Source organism: Prenolepis imparis, unplaced genomic scaffold (assembly GCF_030444845.1).
Source record: "Prenolepis imparis isolate NDT839.2.m4 unplaced genomic scaffold, iyPreImpa1.0 SCAF_4, whole genome shotgun sequence".
Lineage (NCBI taxonomy): Eukaryota > Metazoa > Arthropoda > Insecta > Hymenoptera > Formicidae > Prenolepis > Prenolepis imparis.
In genome coordinates, this window is record NW_028141162.1 from 6,648,028 (window position 1) to 6,660,308 (window position 12,281).

The following is a 12,281-nucleotide window of genomic DNA, read 5'->3' on the forward strand; positions in this document are numbered from 1 at the left end:
CAGACTCATTTGGTACCAAGCAGACAACAGCGTACAAATTTTTTAATACGATAAACATAAATTAAGGATGCGTCGAACAGGGTCCGCGTCAAAAAAGTATCAATTTCTAATATTTTAAGACGAGCCAAAAATTCATCGATTATACATTTTAATAGTACATTGATTACAGAATCTTTTGGTACCAAGCAGACAACAGCGTACAAATTTTTTAATACGATAAACATAAAATAAGGATGCGTCGCACAGGGTCCGCGTCAAAAAAGTATCGATTTCTAATATTTTAAGACGAGCCAAAAATTCATCGATTATACATTTTAATAGTACATTGATTACAGAATCTTTTGGTACCAAACAGACACCAGCGTACAAATTTTTTAACTTGATATACATAAAACAAGGTTGTGTCGCATAGGGTCAGCGGTAAAAAAGTATCGATTTCTAATATTTTGAGACGAGCCAAAAATTCATCGATTATACATTTTAATAGTACATTGATTACAGAATCTTTTGGTACCATGCAGACACCAGCGTACAAATTTTTTAATACGATAAACATAAAATAATGTTGCGTCGCATAGGGTCAGCGGTAAAAAAGTATCAATTACTAATATTTTAAGACGAGCCAAAAATTCATCGATTATACATTTTAATAGTACATTCATTACAGAATCATTTGGTACCATACAGACACCAGCGTACTAATTTTTTAACTTGATGAACATAAAATAAGGATGCGACGCACAGGGTCAGCGGTAATAAGTATCGATTTCCAATATTTTAAGACGAGCCAAAAATTCATCGATTATACATTTTAATAGTACATTGATTACAGAATCTTTTGGTACCAACCAGACAACAGCGTACAAATTTTTTAACTTGATATACATAAAATAAGATTGCGTCGCATGGGATCAGCGGTAAAAAAATATCGATTTCTAATATTTAGAGACGAGCCAAAAATTCATCGATTATACATTATAATAGTACATTCATTACAGAATCATTTGGTACCAAACAGACACCAGCGTACAAATTATTTAACTTTATATACATTAAACAATGTTGCGTCGCATAGGGTCAGCGGTAAAAAAGTATCGATTTCTAATATTTTAAGACGAGCCAAAAATTCATCGATTATACATTTTAATAGTACATTGATTACAGAATCATTCGGTACCAAACAGACATCAGCGTACAAATTTTTTAACTTGATATACTTAAAATAATGTTGCGTCGCATAGTGTTAGCGGTAAAATGTATCGATTTCCAGTATTTCAAGACGAGCCAAAAATTCATCGATTATACATTTTAATAGCACATTGATTACAGAATCATTTGGTACCAAACAGACACCAGCGTACAAATTTTTTAACTTGATATACATAAAACAAGGTTGTGTCGCATAGGGTCAGCGGTAAAAAAGTATCGATTTCTAATATTTTGAGACGAGCCAAAAATTCATCGATTATACATTTTAATAGTACATTGATTACAGAATCTTTTGGTACCATGCAGACACCAGCGTACAAATTTTTTAATACGATAAACATAAAATAATGTTGCGTCGCATAGGGTCAGCGGTAAAAAAGTATCAATTACTAATATTTTAAGACGAGCAAAAAATTCATCGATTATACATTTTAATAGTACATTGATTACAGGATCTTTTGGTACCAACCAGACAACAGCGTACAAATTTTTTAACTTGATATACATAAAATAAGATTGCGTCGCATGGGATCAGCGGTAAAAAAATATCGATTTCTAATATTTAGAGACGAGCCAAATATTCATCGATTATACATTATAATAGTACATTCATTACAGAATCATTTGGTACCAAACAGACACCAGCGTACAAATTATTTAACTTTATATACATTAAACAAGGTTGCGTCGCATAGGGTCAGCGGTAAAAAAGTATCGAATTCTAATATTTTGAGACGAGCCAAAAATTCATCGATTATACATTTTAATAGTACATTGATTACAGAATCTTTTGGTACCATGCAGACACCAGCGTACCAATTTTTTAATACGATAAACATAAAATAATGTTGCGTCGCATAGGGTCAGCGGTAAAAAAGTATCAATTTCTAATATTTTAAGACGAGCCAAAAATTCATCGATTATACATTTTAATAGTACATTCATTACAGAATCATTTGGTACCATACAGACACCAGCGTACTAATTTTTTAACTTGATGAACATAAAATAAGGATGCGTCGCACAGGGTCAGCGGTAATAAGTATCGATTTCCAATATTTTAAGACGAGCCAAAAATTCATCGATTATACATTTTAATAGTACATTGATTACAGAATCTTTTGGTACCAACCAGACAACAGCGTACAAATTTTTTAACTTGATATACATAAAATAAGATTGCGTCGCATGGGATCAGCGGTAAAAAAATATCGATTTCTAATATTTAGAGACGAGCCAAAAATTCATCGATTATACATTATAATAGTACATTCATTACAGAATCATTTGGTACCAAGCAGACAACAGCGTACAAATTTTTTAATACGATAAACATAAAATAAGGATGCGTCGCACAGGGTCCACATCAAAAAAGTATCGATTTCTAATATTTTGAGACGAGCCAAAAATTCATCGATTATACATTTTAATAGTACATTTATTACAGAATCATTTGGTACCAAGCAGACAACAGCGTACAAACTTTTTCATTTGCTATACATAAAATAAGGATGCGTCGCACAGGGTCCGCGTCAAAAAAGTATCAATTTCTAATATTTTAAGACAAGCCAAAAATTCATCGATTATACATTTTAATAGTACATTGATTACAGAATCATTTGGTACCAAACAGACCCCAGCGTACAAATTTTTTAATTGGATATACTTAGAATAATGTTGCGTCGCATAGGATCAGCGGTAAAAAGTATCGATTTCCAATATTTTAAGACGAGCCAAAAATTCATCGATTATACATTTTAATAGTACATTTATTACAGAATCATTTGGTACCAAGCAGACAACAGCGTACAAACTTTTTCATTTGCTATACATAAATTAAGGATGCGTCGCACAGGGTCCGCGTCAAAAAAGTATCAATTTCTAATATTTTAAGACAAGCCAAAAATTCATCGATTATACATTTTAATAGTACATTGATTACAGAATCATTTGGTACCAAACAGACCCCAGCGTACAAATTTTTTAATTGGATATACTTAGAATAATGTTGCGTCGCATAGGATCAGCGGTAAAAAGTATCGATTTCCAATATTTTAAGACGAGCCAAAAATTCATCGATTATACATTTTAATAGTACATTTATTACAGAATCATTTGGTACCAAGCAGACAACAGCGTACAAACTTTTTCATTTGCTATACATAAATTAAGGATGCGTCGCATGGGATCAGCGGTAAAAAAGTATCGATTTCTAATATTTTAAGACGAGCCAAAAATTCATCGATTATACATTTTAATAGTACATTGATTACAGAATCATTCGGTACCAAACAGACATCAGCGTACAAATTTTTTAACTTGATATACTTAAAATAATGTTGCGTCGCATAGTGTTAGCGGTAAAATGTATCGATTTCCAGTATTTCAAGACGAGCCAAAAATTCATCGATTATACATTTTAATAGCACATTGATTACAGAATCATTTGGTACCAAACAGACACCAGCGTACAAATTTTTTAACTTGATATACATAAATTAAGGTTGCGTCGCATGGGGTCAGCGGTAAAAAAGAATCGATTTCCAATATTTTGAGACGAGCCAAAAATTCATCGATTATACTTTTTAATAGTACATTGATTACAGAATCTTTTGGTACCATGCAGACACCAGCGTACAAATTTTTTAATACGATAAACATAAAATAATGTTGCGTCGCATAGGGTCAGCGGTAAAAATGTATCAATTTCTAATATTTTAAGACGAGCCAAAAATTCATCGATTATACATTTTAATAGTACATTTATTACAGAATCATTTGGTACCAAGCAGACAACAGCGTACAAATTTTTTAATACGATAAACATAAATTAAGGATGCGTCGAACAGGGTCCGCGTCAAAAAAGTATCAATATCTAATATTTTAAGACGAGCCAAAAATTCATCGATTATACATTTTAATAGTACATTGATTACAGAATCTTTTGGTACCAAACAGACAACAGCGTACAAATTTTTTAACTTGATATACATAAAATAAGATTGCGTTGCATGGGATCAGCGGTAAAAAAATATCGATTTCCAAAATTTTAAGACGAGCCAAAAATTCATCGATTATACATTTTAATAGTACATTGATTACAGAATCTTTTGGTACCAAGCAGACAACAGCGTACAAATTTTTTAATACGATAAACATAAAATAAGGATGCGTCGCACAGGGTCCGCGTCAAGAAAGTATCGATTTCTAATATTTTAAGACGAGCCAAAAATTCATCGATTATACATTTTAATAGTACATTGATTACAGAATCTTTTGGTACCAAACAGACACCAGCGTACAAATTTTTTAACTTGATATACATAAAACAAGGTTGTGTCGCATAGGGTCAGCGGTAAAAAAGTATCGATTTCTAATATTTTGAGACGAGCCAAAAATTCATCGATTATACATTTTAATAGTACATTGATTACAGAATCTTTTGGTACCATGCAGACTCCAGCGTACAAATTTTTTAATACGATAAACATAAAATAATGTTGCGTCGCATAGGGTCAGCGGGAAAAAAGTATCAATTACTAATATTTTAAGACGAGCCAAAAATTCATCGATTATACATTTTAATAGTACATTCATTACAGAATCATTTGGTACCATACAGACACCAGCGTACTAATTTTTTAACTTGATGAACATAAAATAAGGATGCGACGCACAGGGTCAGCGGTAATAAGTATCGATTTCCAATATTTTAAGACGAGCCAAAAATTCATCGATTATACATTTTAATAGTACATTGATTACAGAATCTTTTGGTACCAACCAGACAACAGCGTACAAATTTTTTAACTTGATATACATAAAATAAGATTGCGTCGCATGGGATCAGCGGTAAAAAAATATCGATTTCTAATATTTAGAGACGAGCCAAAAATTCATCGATTATACATTATAATAGTACATTCATTACAGAATCATTTGGTACCAAACAGACACCAGCGTACAAATTATTTAACTTTATATACATTAAACAAGGTTGCGTCGCATAGGGTCAGCGGTAAAAAAGTATCGATTTCTAATATTTTGAGACGAGCCAAAAATTCATCGATTATACATTTTAATAGTACATTGATTACAGAATCTTTTGGTACCATGCAGACACCAGCGTACAAATTTTTTAATACGATAAACATAAAATAATGTTGCGTCGCATAGGGTCAGCGGTAAAAAAGTATCAATTTCTAATATTTTAAGACGAGCCAAAAATTCATCGATTATACATTTTAATAGTACATTCATTACAGAATCATTTGGTACCATACAGACACCAGCGTACTAATTTTTTAACTTGATGAACATAAAATAAGGATGCGTCGCACAGGGTCAGCGGTAATAAGTATCGATTTCCAATATTTTAAGACGAGCAAAAATTCATCGATAATACATTTTAATAGTACATTGATTACAGAATCTTTTGGTACCAAGCAGACAACAGCGTACAAATTTTTTAATACGATAAACATAAAATAAGAATGCGTCGCACAGGGTCCGCGTCAAAAAAGTATCGATTTCTAATATTTTAAGACGAGCCAAAAATTCATCGATTATACATTTTAATAGTACATTGATTGCAGAATCTTTTGGTACCATGCAGACACCAGCGTACAAATTTTTTAATATGATATACATAAAATAAGTATGCGACGCATAGGGTCAGCGGCAAAAATGTATCAATTTCTAATATTTTAAGATGAGCCAAAATTTCATCGATTATACATTTTAATAGTACATTGATTACAGAATCATTTGGTACCAAACAGACACCAGCGTACAATTGTTTTAACTTGATATACATAGAATAAGATTGCGTCGCATAGGGTCAACTGTAAAAAAGTATCGTTTTCTAATATTTTAAGGCGAACCAAAAATTCATCGTATATATATTTCAATAATGTATTGTTTGCAGATTATCTTTGTACCATAATCATACTAGCGTACTATCTTTTTAGTCCAATATACGTTATATAAATCTGCGCCGTATGGGATTTGCGGCTTAAAAATTTTAATTTTCGTTATTTCAAAACGTGCAAAAAATTAATCTTATATACATTTTAACAGTACATTGTCTGCACATTATCACGAGTTATGCGTGACTGCATGCATATATCGAGGTAATATATGTCGAAACTCATTTCTACTGCGCATTTCGTATGACAAAATCTGCATCACGATCATTTTACGATTGTTGATTGATTTTCGAAGGGAAAGAATAGTTTTCGGACTATTTTAAAAGTATGCTAAAGCCATCTGAAGTTTCATCAAAATATTTTTTTATCTAAGAATAGCACGCAATAATTTTTAGCGTGTATTTTCTCACCTTCGACGTCAAAATCCAACATGGCCGCAGCAAATGCCAAGGAACCTTAAAAAATTAAATAATATAAATAATATAAATAATATTTAAAACTTATTAATTATATTTAATAATATATTTTATAATTCTTAAAAAATACTACTTAATATTATATTCCTTCTTTCCTATTTCAGTCTTTTTCTCTCTTTCACCCTCTCTTTTATTTATTCTCTTTTTCTTATTTAATTTCAAATAAAACTTCCTCCTTTTTTCCTCTTCATTTTCCTTTATCTTTTTTTCTTTTCTTCTCTCTCTCTCCCTCTCTTTCTTTCTTTATCTATTAATAATATAATTAATAATATACAATTCATCTCTTTAACTTTAATAAAATATTTAAAGATAATTTACTTTATTTTATATTCCTTCTTCTCTCTTTTTCTATAATCTTTTTTTTCTCCCTCTCTTTTGCTTAATATTTCTCTTCTTTTATTTTAAATAAAGCTTTGTTTTCTTTTTTCTCTGTATTTCTATCTCCCTCTTTTTCTCTCTTTCTATTATTCTTTATCTATAAATGATAAAATTAATGATATAATTAATAATTATAATTCGTCTCCTATGCCCTTACACGACAAAATTAAAATAATTCAAATTAAAATGAATTGTACGCTGTGATTAGTGTGCTGTGATTGATCAAATCTGAAATTATGATGATTCTAATAAAATTTCAAATTTAACAAATCATAGCCACGGATCATTTTAAACTGAACATTTTAATTCTGTCACGAAAGTAGCCCATTTAACTTTAAATAAAATATTTAAAGGATTATTAAAATTACAATAATATTCGAACAATTAAAAAATTAATACCTAATAATTATTATAATCTGATATATTCCTTATTCTCTCTTTTCCTTCAATCATTTACCTTTTTTCTTTTATTCTCCATCTCTTCTTTAATTTTAAATAAAACTTTTCGCTTTTTTCTACTTTTCCTTTTTCTTTCTCTCTCCTTTATTCATTTTCACTCTCTTATTTCCTTTTCTTATATTTTAAATAAAACTTTCTTCTCTTTTTCTCCTTTTCTTTTTTCTCTCTTTTATTTCCACTCTTTTTCTCTTTAGTCTCTTTCTTTCTATTCTTCTATATCTACTAATAATATAATTAATAATATAATTTATGTTTTCATTAAGAACTTTATAAATAAAACATTTTAAAAAACTATAATATTCAAATATTTAAAAAATCTAATAAAAATATTATTACCTAATTTTAAATTCATTCTTCTCTTTTTCTTTACCCTTTTTCACTCTTTCTTTCTATATTTTACTTATTCATCCTCTTTTCTAATTTTAAATAAAGCTTTCTACTCTTTTTTCTCTTCTTCCTTTTTTCACTCTTTTCTCTCTCTCTCTCTCTCTCTCTCTCTCTCTCTCTCTCTCTCTCATTCTTTCTATTCTTCTCTATTTATTAATAATATAATTAATAACATAATTAATAATTAATAATTAATAATTAGGTTCTTTTTTAACATTAATAAAATAAAACAAAAACAAATTAATTAAAAAGTTACTAAAATTATAATACTATTGAAACATTTAAACAATTCAATAAAAATTTTATTACTTAATATATTCCTTCTTCTCCCTTTTCCTTTTTCTTCTTTTCTTTTCTTCTTTCTCTTTTGCTTATTCATCCTCTTCTTTAATCTTAAATAAAGCTTTTTTTTCTACTCTCCCTTTATCTTTTTCTCTTTCTCTTCTTCTATTTTTGTCTATTAATAATATAATGCATCTCTCCTTTATATTAACTATAAATAAAATATTTTAAAAATTATTAAAGATATAATAATATTAAAACATTTAAAAAATTTAATAAAAATATTACCTAATATTATATTTTTTCTTCTCTCTTTTCCTTCAGTCATTCAATCAATCCTTTTTCTTTATTTCTTTTGCTTATTCTTTCTCTTCAATTTTAATTAAAAAGCCTTCTTCTCTTCTTCTCCTTTCTCTTTTTCTCTCTTTTTTTTCCTACTCTTTTTTCTCTCTTTCTATTCTTCTCTATCTATGAGTAATAAAATTAATGGTATAATTAAAAAAATAATTGGTCTTTTCTATAACTTTAAATAAAACATAAAAAAATTTATTAAAACTAATAATATTTAAACATTAACGAAGTAATATATAATTTAGTAATATTTTAATATTTTAATATTCTATAAGTAAATTAAATAATATTAATTATCAATAAAATTAAATAACATTAATAATATTTAACTATAGTACTTTATTAATAATATCTACACAACAATAACGCATAAAACTCTTGATAAAATAATGTAAATTGGATTAAATAATGCTTTATTTATTACATTTATAAAATATATATACTTTACTACATATACCTTTCTCTCTATTCTTTCCTACTTCCTCTTCCTCCTTTCTTCGTCTTCTTTATCTATATTTTCTTTAATTTAATTTAATGATATGTACACATAATATCATGTATATCATAATATAAACCACAATAATTGCATTCACAAATTGAATACACTATTAACCTCTCAATATATACATTTGAACTGTCAAAATACGTATATACATTTGAACTGTCAAAATGCGTCGCTCAACCTTGACAGGCTTTTATCAATATGAAGTAATGTACAACGCAGCATACATCGAGATAACAAATCAGCATCGCGGAAAAGAGGCAACAATACTTGCGAGAATCAACTTAACATGCACTTTTTAGAAAAGGGATTTAATACGCACTTTATATACTCATGTAAATTTATCAAGTATCCTGCACACTGTGATTTCTCCGAGTTTTAATTTAATCAGGTAATAATATAAAAATCTAAATAAAAATTAAGAAATACGAGTAGTATATATATATATATATATCTATAAATGTATTAATAGAAAGAACAGCTGATATGTGTGAATAGAATATTAAAGTTTATCATTATTATATAGTTTCTATAAAATGTTTATATTACATGTGTTGTTATTATAGCTTCTATAAAATGTTTAATACGTTACACTACATATATCCTTTTTGATATCCATTTATCTAAACTAGTGATACTAAATACTAAATCCTATAAAATCGCTTCAAATTTTCAAAAAAAATGAAATAAATATTAAAGATCTAGACGTGATAAAAATTTAAATTAATTTTTAATATTAATTTACGCAGGGTATTATTACTAGTACAGACTGTCGCGCCCGAGATAGCGAAATATTCGATTCAAAAGTCGCGCGCTTCGCGAGCTTCCGGTTGCGTTAAAAGTGCGACAACCGCGAATGCGCATGAGTTTTTTTTCTGACCCAATTGCACGTATGTATACGTCACGTACGCATCACGTACATGCATAATACGTGATCGCGTCGCGAACTGTCATGTGTGGTCGTGGTCATGCGGACGTGTCCGTCGCCGACGTCGTCGTCTCTTCCGATCTGTTGACGTAACCTGGTGGTAAGAGAGATCCTCGCGATACCCGCGCACGTGGAGCCAACCTGGAGAGAGGATGCTGCGATGTTAGCACGCAGACGTCACGTCGCAGGAAACGTGGTGGATCGCGACTCCGTAATTGCGAGTAATTCGCGGTATCATTACGATGGAGACGAAGCGAGCGACGAATTGTTGTTGAGCGAGGAGACTGCCGATTTAGCGGGGCGATCTACGACGACGACGACGACGACGACGACGACGATGACGTCTCGTGACAGGACCAACGAATTCGCCAACGCGATCCGCTCGATGCAGAGCAGAACTGTCGCGCGGACTGTTGCAAATCTGCAGAATCCGCGTCGTGCGCGACAGATACAGAGCTACTCGAACTTTATGATGATAGCGAAGAACATTGGCAAAAACATTGCTAGCACGTACACCAAGCTGGAGAAGCTTGCCCTATGTAAGGATCTAATATATAATAGAAAGCGAGGGAGAGTCTGGCGCGATCGCTTACTGCGATTTTTCACTTTAGTCAGTTGCAATATGTTAAGAAAGATATTATAAACAAAAGGATCGTACCTTTCTTGCGAAGAATCTTGTCTATTCTTATTTGTTCTTAAACCATCTCGTATATAGAAATTAATAAGGCTTAATGATTAATAATTAATCAAATGTAAACTGTACGCCATCCAACTGTTTTGGGAAAACTCCACAAAAACATTTTGTTTAGAAATCTTAGTTACAATCCAGATACTTACCGTTGATGGTTGACGTTAAATCTTATTTAAAATGTCTGAGTGAATATAGAAAAAAATAAGTACAAATAGTAAAACTAGATTTAAGAAAAAGATTTAGATTACATAAAAATACTGAAACTATTTTATAATAATTGCTTTTTTATATTACAGTGGCCAAGAAGAAATCCATATTTAATGACAGACAGATGGAGATTGAAGAGCTTACAAATATTATTAAGACAGACCTAAAAAGCTTGAATCTTCAAATTGGGAAATTGCAAGAGCTTGGAAAATCTCAACGAGAAAGCTTTGGTTCCTCTCAAAGCCATCACATTGCTTCGCATTCTTCCTCAATTGTGATGGCACTGCAATCTAAATTGGCAGATATGTCAAATAATTTTAAAAGTGTTCTGGAAGTTCGATCCGAGGTAGGCTAAAATAAATGATATTCTGTCTCTTATATCTATTCTCTTATATATTTATTTATATATTTATAAATATCTCTCAAAAGATTATTAGGTCATAGAATATTTTATATTATAAATTTCCTTTGTATTTCTCCAAAATTGGATGAAATACATAGTGTAGATATTATACAATCAGATAATTATTTTATTTAAATTTCTTGAATGTTTACATTAATATTTTAAGAGAAAGAATATAAAATTGAAAATATTATGGAAAATTAGAGAAATGGATACATTTGTGTGAATGATAATAATATATAAACAATATAAATATACACAGAACATGAGGGAGGAGCAACAAAGAAGGCAACAATTTAGTCAAGGATCTGTATCTACTATGCTCCCTCCAAGTGTTGTTTCGGGAAGACAAGGTTCTTTATTACTACAAGAAGAGGTTTCTAGTAATTCAGTTGCGATAGATCTAGAACCATTGATGAATCATCAATTAATGCAACAAGCTATGCAAGACGATACCGTAAGTTATCTAATACATGTGTAAAAAGATTTAATATGATGTGAAATTTCATAATTACATACATTTGCTTTTTATAGGATGCGTATGTCCAATCGAGAGCTGAGACTATGCAAAACATAGAATCCACTATAATTGAATTAGGTGGTATTTTTCAACAATTGGCACATATGGTTAAGGAGCAAGAAGAAATGGTTGAAAGGTAAGAAAAGTGTGATTCTTGTCTGTGTTTTCAGACAAATGAAAAGTGTTGTGTGAAAATATTGCACTATTATCTCTCAAAACTTTATAAATTTCTAATTGCAAAACAATTTATTTACAGGATAGATAGCAATATAGAAGATACAGAGCTAAACGTGGAAGCTGCACACACTGAAATATTAAAATACTTTCAGTCTGTAACAGGCAACAGATGGTTAATGATAAAAATATTCGCAGTTCTTATATTTTTCTTTATATTTTTTGTAGTGTTCTTGGCATAACACTTGGCACTATCAATTTATTATATATATTTATATCATTACATTTTATCATCCATATCTACTATTTGTGATAAAAGAAACAATTGCAAAATGATTTTTACAAAGCCAGGTTCTTCATATATATAACATAGGTTTAAATGAAAA

At 29.9% G+C, this 12,281-nt stretch overlaps 1 protein-coding gene and 1 long non-coding RNA gene across 4 annotated transcripts; one reads left to right on the plus strand and one right to left on the minus strand.

The window, feature by feature from the left end:
- Nucleotides 1–6,488: 6,488 nt before the first annotated feature.
- On the minus strand, nt 6,489–9,191 carry LOC145935336 (uncharacterized). 3 transcript variants are annotated; one of them, XR_014425209.1, is made up of 4 exons: nt 7,787–7,836; nt 6,932–7,669; nt 6,687–6,860; nt 6,489–6,592 (listed from the first exon to the last, which is right to left on the minus strand). It is a non-coding gene; the product is annotated as an uncharacterized LOC145935336 (long non-coding RNA). The 3 variants fall into 3 exon arrangements; XR_014425207.1 differs by lacking the exons at nt 6,687–6,860; nt 6,932–7,669; nt 7,787–7,836 and adding exons at nt 8,147–8,330; nt 8,408–8,587; nt 8,928–9,191 and having other exon boundaries at nt 6,506–6,592; XR_014425208.1 differs by lacking the exon at nt 7,787–7,836 and having other exon boundaries at nt 6,932–7,780.
- A 682-nt stretch (nt 9,192–9,873) lies between these two features.
- Syx5 (syntaxin 5) lies at nt 9,874–12,141 on the plus strand. The gene is made up of 5 exons (XM_083035639.1): nt 9,874–10,439; nt 10,888–11,144; nt 11,464–11,658; nt 11,736–11,857; nt 11,978–12,141. The coding sequence occupies exons 1-5, from the start codon at nt 10,061–10,063 to the stop codon at nt 12,135–12,137; spliced, it is 1,113 nt and encodes a 370-aa protein (XP_082891765.1). The 5' UTR covers nt 9,874–10,060; the 3' UTR covers nt 12,138–12,141.
- The last annotated feature ends 140 nt before the right edge of the window (nt 12,142–12,281 follow it).

Coding starts and splice junctions, on each gene's coding strand:
- Syx5 (XM_083035639.1), top strand. CDS start 10,061: ATGTTAGCACGCAGACGTCACGTCGCAGGAAACGTGGTGGATCGCGAC. Junction 11,145..11,463: donor TTCTGGAAGTTCGATCCGAG/GTAGGCTAAAAT, acceptor AAATATACACAG/AACATGAGGGAGGAGCAACA. Junction 11,858..11,977: donor CAAGAAGAAATGGTTGAAAG/GTAAGAAAAGTG, acceptor ATTTATTTACAG/GATAGATAGCAATATAGAAG.